The sequence below is a fragment of the Rhineura floridana genome, chromosome 2 (genome assembly GCF_030035675.1).
Source record: "Rhineura floridana isolate rRhiFlo1 chromosome 2, rRhiFlo1.hap2, whole genome shotgun sequence".
In the NCBI taxonomy this organism is placed as follows: Eukaryota; Metazoa; Chordata; class Lepidosauria; order Squamata; family Rhineuridae; genus Rhineura; species Rhineura floridana.
In genome coordinates, this window is record NC_084481.1 from 127,397,412 (window position 1) to 127,415,961 (window position 18,550).

The window sequence follows — 18,550 nt, forward strand, 5'->3', positions numbered from 1 at the left end:
TTCATTGACAAAATTCTTAATACTGGAACCTTCTGTTACACAATGCTCGAAGTGTCATTGGGGCACTTCTCACTGAAAATAATCTTCCAGTGTTGCTTTCCAATTGTCCCCACAGACACATTTGCTCAAATAATATAATGTAGCCTTCCACAACCTGGTGCCCTCCAGACGTTTTGGACTATAATTCCCATCATCACTGACCATTGGCCATACTAGATGGAGCTTATGGGAGTTGTAGTATAAAACATCTGGACGACACTTGGTTGGGGAAGGATGATATAAAGTCTGACTGAGCCTCTTAACAGATACAGCCACAACTTTCCTGCAGTAGTTCATGCATTTGCAACAGTTTTCTTTCTATATCCCTTCAACATCATACCTATCACCACTTCTGGGTGTTGGGTGGCTATTCTCCCTGTGTTATATGGAAGAAGATTTTGACTATGTGAACTGTCCCCTGTATCCAGCAAATGTGCTTTTCACATCCATAGGCTCTTTGGGGAAAGGGAACTTCATAATGAAGTGCAATCTTGTGGAGCGACATATCCAACTCACAAAACAGGACCCCAAATGATCTTCAAAGTACTAAGTCCTGAAGTCTACATTAAGGTTTGCTAACACCAAAGCTAGTCTTCCAGCTGTACCATTTCCCAAATTAACAGGATTTTTAGAAAATACATGTAAATTATGTTCTAAATCTGCCAAATCTCCAATTTGGCAGACTTTATGTCCTTTTCAAGTTGTTCAAACCCTCTGGTGGCCGCTCACATCCAAAAACAGACACATGAATAAACCATAGGAGGGATGATTTATGCTGAAAACTAACAAATTCCACACTTTGTCTTAAAAAGAATAAAGCATTTCCCTTGCCATTTCTGCACAAACACAATTTCTACCGCAAGCTGCCCCCACCTCCAATAATATTCTGTTTTAAGTTATTTGACCATTTCAGAAAATAAGTTACTACTAGCCAACCAGCAAATGCAACCCAGGCCACATATTTCATGAGTAGCTGGGACTGAGGAGTAAACAAAATGTGTCAAGATTTAATTGATTACATTTCACAAAAATTGCATTAATTGAATGAAATTTCAACTTTTTTTAAAAAAAGTGCCTCTTTTAAGCTTAAGACTGCTTACAGTGTTTATTAAAGAAATCAGTTTAAACACAATATAAAGTATACTAACACAAAGTGAAAGAAGTAAAATAGCAGCAATAGTCTAAAAATCCATTCATCAATTCACTTCCCCAGCTATAAAAAAGACAGTAAGATGCCCTGAGTGATGTCTCAGGTGAGTTTCCTCTGGGTTCAGTTGTTACTTGATCATGCAAAATAACTTCCATTTACATATGGTGAACCCAATGTCATGCTTCAATGGGACCTACATCTAAGTAGACAAGTATAGGATAGAACTGCAAGTATTGCATTTATACTCATTAAAACTGAGTAGATGAAAATGAGAGAAGGGCAGTGAACTGTTGAAGAATTGCCAACCATTCTTCAAATTTGGCTTATTATAATATTCACATAAACCCCTTTTATAATAACTTTTAGATTCCAATGAAAGTTCCAGTAGGAATAGGAGAAAACAACTAGTCTTCTTGGGCATTTCCTCAGTTGTAATATCCACAGAGCACTGTGCCACTCTCTCACTGCTGATGTGAGTACAAGGAGCATCTTTGTTCCCTTAGCCCACGGGCAGAGCATGTGCTTTGCAGGCAGAATGTCCCAGCCTCAATCCCTGGTACCTCCAGGTAGAGCTGGGAAAGACTTCTGTTTGAAACCCTGGACAGCCACTCCAGTCAGTGTAGACAATACGAATGAAATCTGCCCATCGCAGATTCACTGCTGATCTGCCCCATACCTGCCCACCACAGAGAAGGAGGAGGGAGGAGATGGGGGGGCTGGTCCAAACAATAGAGCAGAGGCATCAGCAACATCTTCCCTGAAAAGGGCTAGACCACGGAGGAGGAACAGGAAGAGGAGGTGCCACACCATGAGGCAAGCAACAGGTTGGAGGCTGGGATTGGTGAAAAATCCACTTAATTCCAACCATGGGGTTGGAATTAAGCATATTATTCACCTATCATAGCCTATTGCTTACCTCATGGTGTAGTGCCTCCTGTTGCTGTTCGTCCTCCATGGTTTGGCCCTGCTGGGAAGGCCATTGCTATAGCCTCCACTGTAATGTTTGATCCAAGAGGTGGCTCCTCTTCTGCCTCCTTTTCCATGGTGGGGTGGGCATGGAACGGATCAATGGTGAATCCATGGCAGCTGTGGATTCCATCCCTGATAGACAGTACTAAGCTTGATGGACCAATGATCTGACTCAGTATAAGACAGATTCCTACATTCCTACCTTCACTGGACCATCACTCTATATGCTCCTCTCAGTTTCCCTATCAGTAACAATAGCCATCCCCCAAAGGACACAGGGAATAAACATATTCTCTAGTGTTTCCTCTGAACAGGACATACCCTGAACAGTCATATACTTTCTTAGGTATACAGGCCTGAAAAATGAAAGAAATATCTAATACTGTCAGCTTTGGTTGAGAGTTTAAGGTAGCAGAAGCTTTGCCTATACCTTTCAGAAACAACTGCTTTCATACAAAGATTGTGGGTATTTGTTTTTTTTAAGTGCTTTTTTATGGTATCAGTATAGCTTTTATTTTCTTTAAGTGATTTTTTATGGTATCATTATGGCTTTCATGGATGTGACAATAGTTGAGAAAATGGTCAGCATTTGTATGCATTCATGTGGGAGTGAAGAGGCACCAGGAAAGCAAGGGGGAAGAGGCTTATTGTAAACCCTGTAATTTGGATGCGCACAGAGCTTTACACTCTAGTAGAAAAACATGTACAGGGTGTTAAGTTTGTGCCAAAAGCAAAATGATAATTGGTATGTACTGTGCTGCCCCCGCACAACAAGGTAGTGCAGCATTATACTGTTAATCGCAGTCACCAACAAGTCACAATGAAGGTAGTTGTTTGTGTTTGATAGGCTTTAGTCTTTTGACTTACACTCAAGAAAACACATCAGGCTCTCTTTTGATTCAACAAGAAGTCTAAATTTTACAGGGTAACTTTATTCATTATTCTTCATTCATATTATATAGGATATCTGAAGGATTACAACCCATGTCACTTTAAGAAACTCCTCCCAGCATTGTGCTCCTAGCTTAACAGGCTACTTTTGTGGATGAGAAGTAACATCAACTTAGAATTGTAACAGAAATTTTATTTCAGAGCAGATTTGGAGATCCTTCCTTAGCTGAATCAGCTAAGGCCAACTTTAATGTGACACTGGGCTTGCAAAAACAATGAAGGAAACTTAGGAAACAGCCTTACCAAGTCAGGCCATCGGTCCCAGAGCATTGTCTACTCCAGGATTTTGGACAAGGGTCTTTCCCAGTCCTAGCTGGAGATGCCAAGGATTAGGCTTGGAACCTTCTTCATGCAAACCTATCTCTTCTACCACTGAGCTATGGCTTTTTCCAACTTGTTTGTGATGTGTTCCATACACCCAGCATGTATTACTGAAACTGGGCTGCTTCATATGGTCATGTAGGGTTAGAACAACATATATAGCTACTCAATAAAACTTTAGACAACTGCATAGATCTGTCAGCATAAAAAGTCGTCAAGAAACACTTGAAGGTCAAAAGGAAAGATGTCTACCCAATCTCTACAGGAAAAGTCGTCCACACTTGGGACCAGTGACACTAAATACCCAACTTCTGGTTGAGGCCAATCAGACCTCTGTTAACACAGAAGACAACTAACAGTGCTCCTCTGGATGATTTCAGTGATGAGCTGGGATATAAGGGATGCTGCCCTGGGCTCCTTTGGGAAGAAGGGAGGGATATAAATGCAAAAAATAATCAATTCAATAAATAATATAGACAGAGCAGGTGTTCTGCTGATGTGCTAACATGGGGTATAGCAACTGTGGACCTTGTTTAAAGGGAAAAAGTAAAGGTGAGTTTAAAGGGAAAAAATAAAGCACTTATAGTGTGAGTCATTTTCCGACTCTTAGGGTGACATCTTGCGACGTTTACTAGGCAGACCGTATATATGGGGTGGGATTGCCAGTTTCTTCCCCGGCCTTTCTTTACCCCCCAGCATATGTCAGGTACTCATTTTACCGACCACGGATGGATGGAAGGCTGAGTGGACCTCGACCCCTTTTACCGGAGATTTGACTTCCTCCTTCCGTTGGAATCGAACTCCAGCCGTGAGCAGAGCTTCGGCTGCATTACCGCCACTTACCACTCTGCGCCACAGAGGGAAGCACATGCATAACTTCTTGATTTTTTTTGCAGCATGTCTAAATTAGGCCTGGGAAATTGTGAGGGAAGCAAAACAAATTCTGAAATTTCTTAAATGGGAGAGGCTTCACATTTAAATAATTATTTGGAATAAAGTCAAAGTGGGTAACAATAAAAATAGTAGTTATAAAATATAAAACATTTCACAACTCAACCAAACCATAAATCAAAATATTAACATAAAAACCAAGGCCCGAACAACAATTGCAAAGCAGCCATCAGAATTAAACATCAAAATACCAGAAAGAGGAAACATTCAGGCTAAGGTCAGTACAATGAAGGGGCCTGTCACAGCATGCTTGGCAAAGCATTCCATAGGAGCGGCAACACTACAGAAAATGCCATAGCCCTTGTCACTGCCAAGCATGCCTCATGGTGTCAAGGGATCTGCAGCAGGGCCTCAGATGATGACTGAAGCATGTGAATGGGCTCATACAGAATGCCACAACTTAACAGGTGCATTATTTAGGCAATATCAACATAGTATGGTATCCTATCCTATGGTTCTGCACAACTTTGGAGCTGGATAGCTTTCATTGGCAGAGTGGTGGACCTAAGCCCCAGCACCTGGCAGTATCCTAGCTACAGCATTTTGTACCAGTTGCAGTTTCTGAACACTTTCCAAGGGCAGCCACATACAGAGTGCATTACAGAAATCTAATCTGGAGATCACTAGGGAATGGAATAACATGGAAATATCCAACTTTGTCAGGGAGGATCATAGATAGAAACCTCCAAAGTTGGAAAAAAAGATGCCACTTGCTACTGGCACTATGTTGAAACAAGATCAGAGAGCGTCCGTTTCTTGCAAGGTTCTGAGCCCCAAAATGTTTTTTTTTAAAAGAGCTGACACATTTAAGAATGGGAAACCAGTTCTGATATACTAGAGTTTCATTTCTCCTACCTTGGTATGGGATTTGTTTTTCTACAAGCTCTTTAGCCCCTTCCTCAAGCCCCCCCCCGATGATGTTATAATAGAGATCACCACTGATAGTTTAGGAATAATATTTTAGGAAGAGAAATATTACTACTCATATGAAGTATGCGCAATTGTTCAGAGTTCTTTATATACATTGCCTCCCTTAATTAATTAAAAGCCAAACCTTTTCAGTAAGTGGTCAATGATAACAAACTGCAACATTATGAAGAGCTACTCTGTCCTAGTCCCAGTCCTTACAGTTGACTTAATGTTGCATATAGTTGCAATGCAATTCATTAACACAGGAAGTTCAAAGCTTGATTCCTTCCTGTGCCATAAACTCAAAAAGTAAAGCCATAAACTTAAAAGTAATTCACTCTTTCTCTTCCTTTGTCAGCTGTTTTGTTCATTCTCACTTTGGAGAAATATTAACCTACTGCACAAGATTTTTTCAGGATTACAAAGCTAACCAAAATCCTGTGTGGGAAAAGTAACGGGCAATATTTGACCTGTTGATATTGGGCATTCAGCAGCGGGATGGACTATTTGCTTCAAGATCCCTTCCAACTCTATAATTCTGCGTCAGGAATGAGAAACCTGCAACCCTCCAGATGTAGTTGGACTCCATCAGCCCTAGCCAGTTTGGTCAATGGTCAGTCTGTGTAGATGATAATGTTCACCATCTTGTAGAAAGTCTGGAGAAGCTCCAAACCTTTGTATCCAATGAGCAGACAGAAAAAAATTCACATCTAGCTGTCCCCTGATCAACATGCATTCATGCCTGGACTAGATAATGCACAATAAGTGCTGAAAGTGTAAAAAGTGGTCCAACAACCAGCAATCTTTTGCATGTGAAATGCTGACATATAAGTGCTGGCCTTTCAGTACAATGCTCATCCATTTACTGTTTACATGGGCTGAAATTGATTGGAAAAGCTATTGGAATTATTGTTCAGGCTTCCTGTGGCTATCCAGGAACACAGTGTAGAAATACAGAGGATACTGTGGAAACAAAGAGGCACAGTCTCAGGCACAGATGGCTGTCATCTCAGTGACAGAAGGTAAGTCCTCTGCCCCCTGCAGTAGATTTATAGGCTGTGGCCCTTCTGCTTTGTCCCTTAGCAGCAATTTTTGCCCCTAACTATGTTCAGGATATAAAGTGCATGCAGCTTTCTATACAGCTCATAATGCTGTTGTCATGTTGTTGGGGAAGGTTTTGGAATTTGCTGCTGTATTCTGATGGGATAGGTTTGATAAAGAGTTGTTGGCTGGTATTTTCTGTTGCATTTTTATTGCAGATTGTTTTAATTTTGTTAATAGCTTTTGAAAATCGTTGTTAGTTATAGTTACCCACTCTGGGATCATGGAAGTGATGAAGAAGGGGGGAATAATTATTGGCATTGCATAGGGGGGATGAAAGAAAAGCAAAAGGTCTATCGCTGCTGCAGCAGCAGGAAATTCAGGGAGAGGAGAGCAAAAACCTGGTTTGTACATCACAGTAAGCCAAACCACAACTTACCAGGACCACATGAACATTCTGGCTCCCGGAAAGGAGACCACCTTTTTGTTCCTTCCTGGGTCATGGAGATCAGAGCCGCATGACAGCTAAACCAAAGTTTGGCTTAGCGTGTTGTCCAAAAGTGTCCAGTGTAGCAAAACGGTTAGAGTGTTGAAATATAACCTGGGAGACCAGGGTTCAGATCCCCACTTGTCCATGAAGCTCACTGGGTGACCTTGGGCCAGTCACTGCCTCTCAGCCTAACCAACCTCACAGGGTTTTATTTTTATTTATTTATTTATTTATTATTTGATTTATATCCCACCCTTCCTCCCAGCAGGAGCCCAGGGCAGCGAACAGAAAGGCTAAAAACACATCAAAACATCATAAAAACAGACCTTAAAATACACATTCACTTCAAAATGTGAAGATAAAATGGAGAGGGGGAGAACCACGTTATACCACTTTGAACTCCTTGGAGGAAAGGCGGGACATAAACAAACAAATAACCTCTCCCCTCCTTAATCACGATCTGCAGCAAACTTGGCCACAGATCATGGTTAAGAAGGACACAGCTTACCCATGATTCTGTGTTCAGATGACACACTAAGGCAATCCTTGGCTTACCTGCTGAGCTGCAGTAAACTAAAAGAACCACGGAGGAGCAAAGTGGCTGCAAATTCCTCACCTAGGAGCCAGCACATTCATGCTAAATTATTTGTGGGCTTAGCATTATGTGTGAACACAGCCATTCCATCCCCTCCCAGAATTTATTCTGCTGCCAAGGAAAAACAGCAACTCAAAAACAGTAGCTAATTCCCCAGTAAATATTTCATGTACTTATAGTCCCCACCACCACCTATTGTTTCAAGACATGTAAATGCCCTGTGAACCACCCGGAGCACTCCTTATATGAGGTGGTTATATAATTGCACTTAATAAGCAAATAAATTGCACCTAGAATGTGCAATTCCCTCAATGCTGCAATGATGCAATCTGTCTATTCGGTTGTGTTCTGCCTCTGACAGTGCAGTGGGTCCATCTGTGAAGCAAGGTAGAAGGAAGAGACATTCTTTTTTTTATCATTAATTTTATTCAAATTTTCAAACAAAACAAAACAAAACAAAAAAGAAACAAATTAAACAATAAAATAAAATGTTGACTTCCGATTTGTCGCAGATCAGTTATAGGTCTATGATATATAGCAAACCTGTCTCTTAATATATTACAAAATCACTTTCCAGTAGTTATCTTAATTAATCATCAAATCTCATTAACATCACTTTATTCTTTCCACAAAAAGTCAAAGAGAGGTTTCCACTCCTTGAGCAATATATCCCTCCATTTTTCTTCAAATAAACATGTCAATTAATCCATCTCATCAAGTCTACTAGGACCAGTAATTTCAATAGCCATTTTTCCATTATCAGTGTTAATTCCATCTTCCAACTTCCATCCTTGCACCCATAATAATCTTGCTGTCATAGTCATAGTCATATAGTAAGAGTCTGATGGGAATTTCCTTCATCACAAATAGTTCCTTGCCATCAATTCTGAATGTGTTGCTGAAATATTGTTGTAAAGTCATATCTCTGATCCTCTTTTTTACGAAATGCACTAGCACATCTCTTGAGAGTTTTTCCATTGTCACACATCTGGAATTAATTCTATAAATTTTCTCTATTTCAAATTCCATCAAATCATTCCAGTCCAGAAATTCCATCAAAACATTGATAGCTTTATCTCTGATATCTTCATCAATTTCTCCAGTGACAACGCCGAATTCCAAACAGTAATCTTTATCTCCAGGATCCACAAACTCCAAATATTTTTCCAGTTCCACACTTGATATATCTGTTCCAATCTCCAGGACTTGCATCCTCCCTTCAATTTTTGCCATAAAGTCCAAATCTTTTTCCAATTCCACATTTGATATATCTGATCCAATCTCCAGAATTTGCTCCTTCCCTTTAATTTCTTTTTCATATTCTATTGCTTGTCCATCTGCTTCTTTTCTCATATAATCCTTTATTTCTTTCAACTCCTGTTTCACTTTACCAAATTCAGTTGCCATCTCTTGTCTACTCTGTCCCAGTTCTTGTTTCGTTATCTTAATCTCATCCATTATCTTCTGAAACATATCCAGAGGGGAAAACCCTTCCAGGGGTACATCCAGGGTCTCTGCCACTTCTTTGATTGTCATTCTTAAAGCTGAAAAAAAACCCTTCAAATTTCCAATATAGCCACAATTCCCAAGCAAAGAGTAATTTGCTTCTTTTTCCAGCAATAAGGGAGTTAATATTCCAGGCCTGTTGACATCTGGCCAGCACAGTTCTTATCTCCCGCACGTCCAAGAATGCAAAACAAATTTGGTTCACAGCGCCGAACAATTAGTAACATACACGAACAGCAGATTCGTCTAAAGAAAGTAGTCCAAGAAAAAGTAGTCCCAGACATATATCAATCAAATAATCATCTAAATCAGATTTTCTCTTCGGGTAAGTTGCCCCTCATCCGTTTTAATCTTTATAGTTTCCAAATTCAGGCCTGCTTTTTGCCATAAAAAATAAGATAAGCTTTTTAAATTTTCTTTCCTCCTCCTTAATTCCTTGTATAAAAGAGAGAAGTGTAACTCACCCAGGTATCTTAATTGCTGATTCTTAAACAAATCTCTTTTACTGTAGTAATTTAAGCCAAATGATAAGATTAGACAGAAGAAAGCTCACCCGTTGTGGATCGTTTAAAAGAAAAAACGTCTTGCTTTTTTTCAGCCCAGCTTGCTGGAAGTCCTAACTCCGTCCTCGGCTGCTAGGTATGCCTTCCTTTCCCAGGGAATTCCTGATCAATTCCAGCCACCGACAGCCCAACGAAGTTTCTGTGGATAATCTATTTGGTTCACCCTTGCCTGGGAGAACATTTACACCAGTTCCCTTTTGACTGATTTTAAACTGAAAAAAGCTTCCTCTGAGACAGAGCTCATCTCAGAGGCAGCCACAGGCGGAGCAATCTTCCGGGAAGCCACCAAGGAAGAGTCATTCTTAAAGGTCACTTGTACTGTGAGAATTGGTGACAACAGAAAACTCTTCCTGAGATGCTGATCCCTATGATGTGTGTAACGTCTAGCCAATTCCCTTTTGCAGGAGGAAGAAAGGAGAGCTCACAGTAGGTATGCCATGCTCCAGTTCTGTGCAATAACTAACTGGGACAGAGAGGCTTCTGTTCTTCAGCCCTAACCACTTTGTAGAACTGGAATACATACAGGGCCTTTTCTGTGGTTGCACCCAGATTGTGCAATTCTCTCAATGCTGCAAACTCTTCAGTGTGTTTTAAAATCCAATTTATTTAGGTCACTTTCTCTCAAATAAAGCCATTTTTATTTTTATTTCAGGTTATTTTTCAGGTGTGACCTTAGCATGGATAGCTTTTTTATTTCTGTTGAGATTTATATTGCATTATCTGTTTTAACTAGCCTACTTTTAAAAATAATTCTTACTACAAGTGCCTTGGTAATTTTAATCTGTATTGTGTTTTGACAGCGTGTCAGGTGCCTTGAATGGGCTATGCCCCCCAAAAAGCAAAAGGCAGCCTATGAATAATTTTATAAATAAATAAAATAAAAATCTGATGTCACACACACACAAACTACCATGTTGTTGACTCTTGTGGATGAGACAAGGAAAAGTACCACAATATCATGAAGTACAGTATATTCAGCAACATTTCAACTAAACATTTGAACCACAAACTTACTTACTTCAAAATTACACAGCCTGTGCCCAAAGGAGGTGCTGTCCAAAAGACCTGAATGCGTGTCCTTCTTCTTGGTGTGCTCTCAGTAACAGCCACAGGACAATTACTCATGAACTGTGTCTCTTCTTCATCTATAATCTAAAGTAACATAAAGAGGCTATATTTCATCATCATCATCATCCATATTTTATTTACATAAAGTGCCCCAAAAGTACTGGGCACTATCCAAATGCATATATCTACAGAAACAAGATTATGACACAGGAATGGGCAAAATTAGCCACTAACATACCTTGGGATAATTTGCTCTCATCCCTTGAAATTCCAAAAGTGGGTTTTCTTTTAAATGCAGGAGGGCCACAGAAGATTCTGACAAAGGGCAGTCTTCAATTAACATGTCCCATCAGCACAAGGATTTCTGAATGAACAACAGGATTTCCTCCCCTCTCCTTCTCCCATGTGAACCCCATACCTTTAGCAAATCTGCTCCAGAGGTCTGGGGAACCCCACAGAACATATTTAGGGGGCACACAGTGGGAGAGAGGGATAATGTTCCATTGTGCAAGCAGAAATCCTTGCACTGACAGGAAGTTTCTGTAGCACTATGTTGGATACAACTCAAAGCCTATCAAAACCTGATTGCAGAGAACCCAGCATGTGGGTTTGTGGAACTCTGCAAAGACTCCAGCCTTGACATTAAAGAACTATAAAGACCTTGGAAGGAACCCAAGGGTGCCATTGCACTCACAGCATGGCTTTTTGAGCTCTGTTGATGGAAAAAGACAGTGATTTTTACTCACTCTCCCTTCCTCCTTCAGTCTCCCAACAACACCCTCCATTCTGTTATGGGCAGTCCCCCAGCTCTCTGGAGCTCATTTTCAGAAGGCACTGGAGCCTGCAGAGGGCAGAGGGCAGAGGAATGAGCACAAAATGTCTCTCTTCCATCAGTGGATAAAAAAGCCACTATGTGAACACAAAGGCACCTCCTACGTCCAGTACATAGGATCTGATTTTCAGAAAATCCTGGAGTTCTAGAGATTTGTGCATTATCCAAAGCCAATCTCTGAGTAACTTTCCATCCCAAATGAAAAATAATCAAAGTGACCTGGGGTTTTTTTTACATCAATCCCCCGACACCATGTGATATTCCACAGGACCACTGGAAGAAACCTAAAATCAACTGCAATTTTTTTAAAGGACTGAATGAAAGTTGGTTTACATACCCATATGCTTATAAATTTATCTTAGAATCAAATAACAAACAGATGGGTTTTGTTCTTTCCTACATAATGATTTAGATATGATAGTGTTGTTAAATCACAGGCGATCCACAAACAGCATGTTTTGGAGAAAGAAGAAAAAATGAAACTGAAAAAGTAAAATGGAAAACAAACCCCACATGTATAAATTATAGGCAAAATAAGCTAGTCTTTAATGTGCCAGTGATTTAAGGTTCAGTTCACCATGATAATTACAAGAAGAAAACAATAAAGTATACATTGCTTGCTCCTATTACGTGGCAAGAATAGTACATGGTACAGGGATAATATTTCATCAAACTGCACTGTAAAATTCTACTAAATTCAAGGTCTTATAATACCACCAATAAGATATAAATCGTATTTTCATCAGTCTATGGCACCTTTGTCTCCCAGACACCAGTGTCTGGGTCAAGGTGCATAAATCCTCCTTCGTTCATAGGACTGAATGGAAGGTGAACAAAAAGGGAAATCTGAAGAAAAAGAGAGCTAGGATAGTTTACCTCCTTGACCAGAGAAAAGTGTCACCTTACACTCACCAGGAATACAAGATATAACAGAGAGCTTGATTTTCACCTTCTTGTTTGGCAACAAATGTCTTTCTTTATCACCAAGCTGAGGATAATAACTGTTATTTCAAGAACTGGGATTCCACAAACCCAACAGTAACAGAGCTTTGGCTATGGGGCGGTATATAAATGTAATAAATAAATAAATAACCATTGAACACTGATATAAAATATTCAAAATTTGAGAAATATTTGCAAACACAGATATTAGAAAGACACACTCATCATCAGAAGTGGGGTTGGCTGCATTTAATTGTTTTATATTTTATATTGTTGACCACTTTGTTGGGTTTTTTTATTAAGCAACGTATAAATTTATATAATAAAGATATATTCAGCATTAAATATCTTTGTTTTCCAGCGTTTTTTTTATTACTGTACTTGTCTTTTGCTCTACGTTATAAAAATGTTTTTGGATGAAATATTGATGTTGTATTAAATATGTTGTAAGCCACTATGAGCATTTAAAAATAAAAAAAGGCATGGTGTAGAAATGCCAATAACTAAATAAATGTAGCACCAGTAGCACTCTACTGCAGTAAAGACCTTTGGGTATATCCAATTTACATGAGATGAAAAGGACAGTGAAATAGAAATGCTGAGAAGTTGGTAACTTACAGTGAGTTATGGAGATATTTAAGTGAGGAGCCAGATGGCAGTGAAGGTGAAGTGAAGATTGGGTGATACATTTTCTAAACAGAGATAGGACTTTGTGTCCTGACATACTTCACACACACATACATTCTATGCCAAGGATGTCCAAATTTGGTACTATGAAAAATGTATATTCATTGTCCAAATTAAGGAAATTAACATCTATATTTCCTGTTTTGAACAATGTATCCTACTTGTAGGACTCATTGGAAGAGTCAGGTAGCGCTGCAGAGCAATACATCTCTGCCCTTCAAACCCTCACAATAATACTCCCACTCCACTTCTAAGATGTTACCAGCCAAAACACTGTCAAGTCAACTCTTGAATCTTTTTTTTTTAAAGGATGTATGCTACTCCTATACACACTTACCTGGGATTTGATCCTATTGAACTCAATAGGCTTTATTTCAAAAAGTAGTGAGTAGAAGGGAAAGCAGCCATTAGCACTGTTTGGCAAGTTTATGGAAGACCCCATGCAAGAGTTCAGGCAAGGCCATAAGACACAGGTGCTGAAGAAACCTGTGCAAGAGGTTGTGCAAACTTTTGCCGAAGTTTTTGTGCAAGTCAAAGAAAATTGTTAGATTTGGTTTTACTTCTTTTTGGCAGCACTCTTCTGCAATGGGCTCAATAGCCCTTCAGTGAGTGCAAAACACCTTCCAGATATGGTGGGGAACCTTTGGTTTCATTCCTTGGCAGTGGTTGATTTTCACAGTCAAAGATTTCTAGACACCCATTTCCATTCCCAATTGTTCTATTTCATGATACTCATGTAATACTGAAACAAAGAAGTAAAAAATAAACCTGGGAAATGGCTTTTGATTGTGTGTGTGTGTGTGTGTGTGTGTGTGTGTGTGTGTGTGTGTGTGTGTGTGTGTATATAAGAGTGTGGTTGCTTACAGCTGATACCCTTGAGTGAGAGGGGGAGGGGGGAGGTTGGTGTGGTGCAAATACGTGAGCGGAGCCAATCCAGCACTCCCACTTGTGTGTTTGCACTGCACCAACTTCACTGCCACCTCACCCCTCCTGGTAACCTGTAGCAATGCCAATGATGGGAGGACAGGTAAGTGCCACTGCTGCACCCCGTCAACCGGTACTGGTGCCATGGTATGTGCTGTGTGGAACCTTCATATTAATTATTGCACTTCCACCTCATTGTGAAAAAGCAATGCATCAGCAGCACTGAAAGGCTTTAGTGTGGAAACAACCTAAATGGCATTTGGGACGTCACTCTCTCAGCCTCAGTTTCCATCTGCAGAATGGGTATAATACTTATCTAATTTGTACAGTAGCTGTAAGTACTGGGATAAAATGTGAGATATTATTATTGCACATCCCATTGCTGACAAAGACCCTCCTCTGTGTGTATGTGTGCGTGCAGAACAGCTGTCTTGGATTACCAATAAAGAGATACTTTTTATTTATGTTGAAAGATGTACTTTTGAGCTTCACAGAGTTCCTTTTCAGGGAGAAGAAGACAGCCCAAGAGACCAATAAACTACTTATTTTGGCTGACATAGAAACATATGTTTAGTCACTGTAAGATAAATTTCTTTTGGAAAATCTCATGGTTTACATTTAAGTGCTTACAGGAACAGAAAGGGCACATGTTCAAATGAATGGTATGCCCCCCAAATATAAAAAAAACACTCCTGTGCAGTCTCAAACACTAACTTTATGCCTCTCAAGTTTTACTTGATGTAAGGGGAGTACATTCCTGGTAGCTTCCTTTGCCCTTTGTGTGCTGCATAAAAAAGACAGGGACAATAAGTTCCTGCCTTTCAGGGCTTAACTGCTCCCCAGAGGAAAATGTTTTCTTTTTGCATTTTCTCCAGTTATTGTGACAAGCTATTCTGGGTTATGAAACTTTGAAAAAAGATATGATGTTTCCTTAGTGGACACTATTTTATATTATTTTTGTCCATTCAGAATTTATTGATGGTCTGTATAGAATGGTTTGGGGAAGGGTGAGATTCGAAACTAATTCTTATGAGAAATCATTTGTTTTACTTTTTCTCCTCCTCACCAAAACAGGATTTGTGAATGACAGAGTCCACTTACAGAGTTGTCACCTAAGATGCTAAAAATGTTCACAACTTGTACCACCTTTTAGAACTCTGCAGACATTAATCAAGAAAAGTTTTTATCTTGTTTAGAAATAATAATATATGGTCTTGTGCTATTCCCTAGCAAGTACACCAAACTATTTCATGGCAAAGAAAAACATATATTCAGGCAAGCTGATGCTAAAAAGCATTTCAAATTATTATGTACCTAACGTACAGTTTTCTAAATTCTATAGTAGCTATGTATCTGCCTTAGATGTCCATATTATTTAATACATAAGAGTCCCATTATGTAAAGTATAGTTATTCAGCTTTTGATTACCCATAATCACCATCTATTTTCATGTAACTACACATAAATGTAACCAGCATTCTGACTTAGCAGACCATCTGATTACCCAAGCATTATGGAGAATGTGATTAATTTTATATACAAGGTGAAGTTTTATATACAAGGGATTATTTCATAATCAGGCCATTAGAGTTAGTTTTCTCTGCTTGAGCTACTGCAAGACAACAGGGATGTACTCATCCAGAGTCTCAATGGGTCTTAGACCCCTTACTTGTTTAGTAGCCAGGTCTCAGCAGAATCCCTATGTCTTCATCATCCTACGAGCTAATTATCATGAATGGGGAGAATGTTAGCCGCTGAGAAGAGTCTTCTAACATGCTTCCTTGTCTGATTGGAGCCAATCAGAGTTAAAGGAGGTGAGCCAGCCACTGATAATACTCTTCTTGGTACCTAACACACTCCCCTTTCACTCTGATTGGCTCCTAGGGACATATGTTGTGTGAAAAGGTGTTAACAAAATCTCATTCTCCATCCAACAGCAAAAAAAAGGGGGGGGATGTGTGATTTTGTTCCACGCTAAAGCCAGGAGTAGAGGAGGAAGAGGAGGAAAAGAGAGACAAAATATGTTCAAGCGAGGGTGGGGGGGAGAGAAAGTGTGTGTGTGTGAGAGAGAGGGGGGGGGAGAGAGAGAGAAAGAGAGAGAGAGAGAGATGGTGCTTTTAATCATGTTGCATGTATATATATTATCTAACAGGCAAAAAAACCTTGTGGTTTAAGAACATACCTATAGCCAACAGATATTTCTATCAAACTTTACAAAGCAGGGAAATTGGGCAGCTATAATGAATGCACCAGGGGAGCAGGAGACCTGACCTCCTCTCTGAGATACTGTACTGCCCTACAAATTTAGCAAAATGCAAAGACAATTTGGGTTGGTCTTTCACAGTCCAATCCACTTGCTGTGTAGCTTGAAAGAATTTGGTAACATGTGCCTCTTAGTGAATTTCTCTGCTTTTTAAACTGGGAGGTAAGAAATGGGATCTTGTGCAACTTTGCTGAGAATGGATTCATCATTTGCATGCTTATTGAGTTCAGTGGGATTTACTCCCCTGCAAAAAAGCTTAGGATAGGTAAAACTGACCACAGGGGAGCGGGAGGAGAGGAGGAGGGGGTGGAGGAAGGGCAGAGGGGAGGAGGGGGATGGGAGCAGGCAGGAGGGGGAGGGGAGGAGGACAGGTTTGATCATTTGCATGTTTATCGATATCAGTGCAATTTACTCCTGCGCAATCATGCTTAGGATAAGTAAAACTGACCAGGGGGGAGGGAGGGCTGGAGTGGGCTTGGGAGGAGGAAGAAGGAAGAGGGGAGGGTAGTAAGCAGGGAAAGGAGAGGGGAAGGAGTGGGAAAGCAGGTCTGATCATTTTCATGTTTATTGAATTCAATGGGATTTACTCCTAGGCAATCATGGTTAGGATAGGTAAAACTGACCATGGGGGAGGAGGAGGGGGAGGAGCAGATTGGAGGGGACAAAAGAAAGGGGAGGGGAGGGCAGGTTTGATCATTTACATGCTTATAGAGTTCAATGGTGTTTACTCCCGTGCAATCATGCTTAAGAGAGGTAAAACTGACCATGGGAAGGAGGAAGGGGAGGGAGAGGAAGGGGAAGGGGAAGGAGGGGATTGGAACGGGATGGGGATGAGTAGGGAGGGGCAAAGGAAGGGGGTGGGAAAGGGCAAGAGGGAGGGGGTAGGAGGGAGGAGAAGGGAGGGTGATTTTGATCATTTGCATACGTTTTTAGTTCAGTGGGATTTATTTCTGTGCAATCATGTTTGAAAATGGAAATGGACTGCCTTCAAGTCGATCCCGACTTATGGCGACCCTATAAATAGGGTTTTCATGGTAAACGGTATTCAGAGGTGGTTTTACCATTGTCTTTCTCTGAGGCTAAGAGGCAATGACTGGCCCAAGGCTATCCAGTGAGCTTCATGGCTATGTGGGGATTCGAACCCTGGTCTCCCAGGTCATAGTCCAACATTAACCTGGGGGAGGGGCAGGGAGGGGAGGAGGAGGGAGAGGAGAGGAGATTAGGTAAGTGGGCACTGGACAGAGGGGAAGCCCCTTTCCTTTCCAAAAGGAAAACATTGTGAACAGTATCATTGCTTTTCAGCATTTCCCCCAACTTTTTATTCTACAGCAGGCACATGTAGCCTCCCACCCAAATTTAAACCAAAGCTGTCCCTGGCCACATCCACACCAGACCTTTATTTCACTTTTGACAGTCATGGCTTCTCTCAAAGAATCCTGGAAAGTGTAGTTAATGTAGGGTGCTGAGAGTTGCTAGGAGACACCCTGTTCCCCTCACAGACCTTCAATCAGAGCAGCTGACTGTTAAACCAGTCTGGCCACTGAAGCTCTGTCAGTGGAATAGGAGTCTCCTCTCAGCACCCTTCACAAACTACACTTCCCAGGATTCTTTGGGGAAGCCATGAGTGTCTCAAGTGAAATCAAAGTCTGGTGTGGGTATGGACCCCTGATTAGCCAAGCCCAGCAGATGTGAGTCTGGCTTTTAGAACACTGACAGTTGGTTCTTACTGAGCATGTCCGGCATTTTAATTGGGTTCCAGCCAAAATTTCTTAAATTAATTAAAAATCAGCCAGGCATTTTTTTAACTTTTAAACTGCAGAAGATGAAGGTCAGAGTATGGGGCAAGGTCAGTATTAGGATTACAGGTACTCTGTGAACATGGCTGATTTTTAGTTAATTTCAACAGATTATGAGAACTCAGAGAAAAAAGTCCAAAAGGGCTCTGGGTTTTTTTCTCTCTTTTTAGACTTTGAACTCTCTATTCTCTCTGACTGTTTTGTGTATTGCCATGAAAATTTAGCGGGTTGTTAAGCAATCATTTCTGAGTTCAGGACTATAAGTTTTGTAAGGTTTTATTTTGAAATGAGCTTATGGGAAGCATCAGAATGACATGGGGGTATTGTCAATATAACATTGCGGAATGTGAAAAATCCACGCTGACTACCGTATACAGCCACTCTTGTGGCTGTATAATGTGGTGCATAGTAAGGTGAAATGCAAATGAATATGCCTAAGAATGTTTGTGTGGTGCAGCTATCACCAGAAGTTAGGATCAGGAATATTCATGCTTAAGTTTCCCTTAAAGTTCATAAGCTCTGCCCAAACGCAGTTACTCTTAGTATAGTATGG

The 18,550-nt window shown here is 40.5% G+C and overlaps 1 protein-coding gene across 1 annotated transcript in view; it reads right to left on the reverse strand.

Annotated features, from left to right (window-relative positions):
• SPON1 (spondin 1) overlaps window positions 1-18,550 on the reverse strand; it is a 488,651-nt gene that overhangs the window by 376,392 nt on the left and 93,709 nt on the right. Inside the window, exon 4 of the mRNA XM_061610510.1 lies at window positions 10,504-10,637. Coding sequence (XP_061466494.1) covers window positions 10,504-10,637 — 134 coding nt within the window. The remainder of the gene's footprint in view (window positions 1-10,503; window positions 10,638-18,550) is intronic.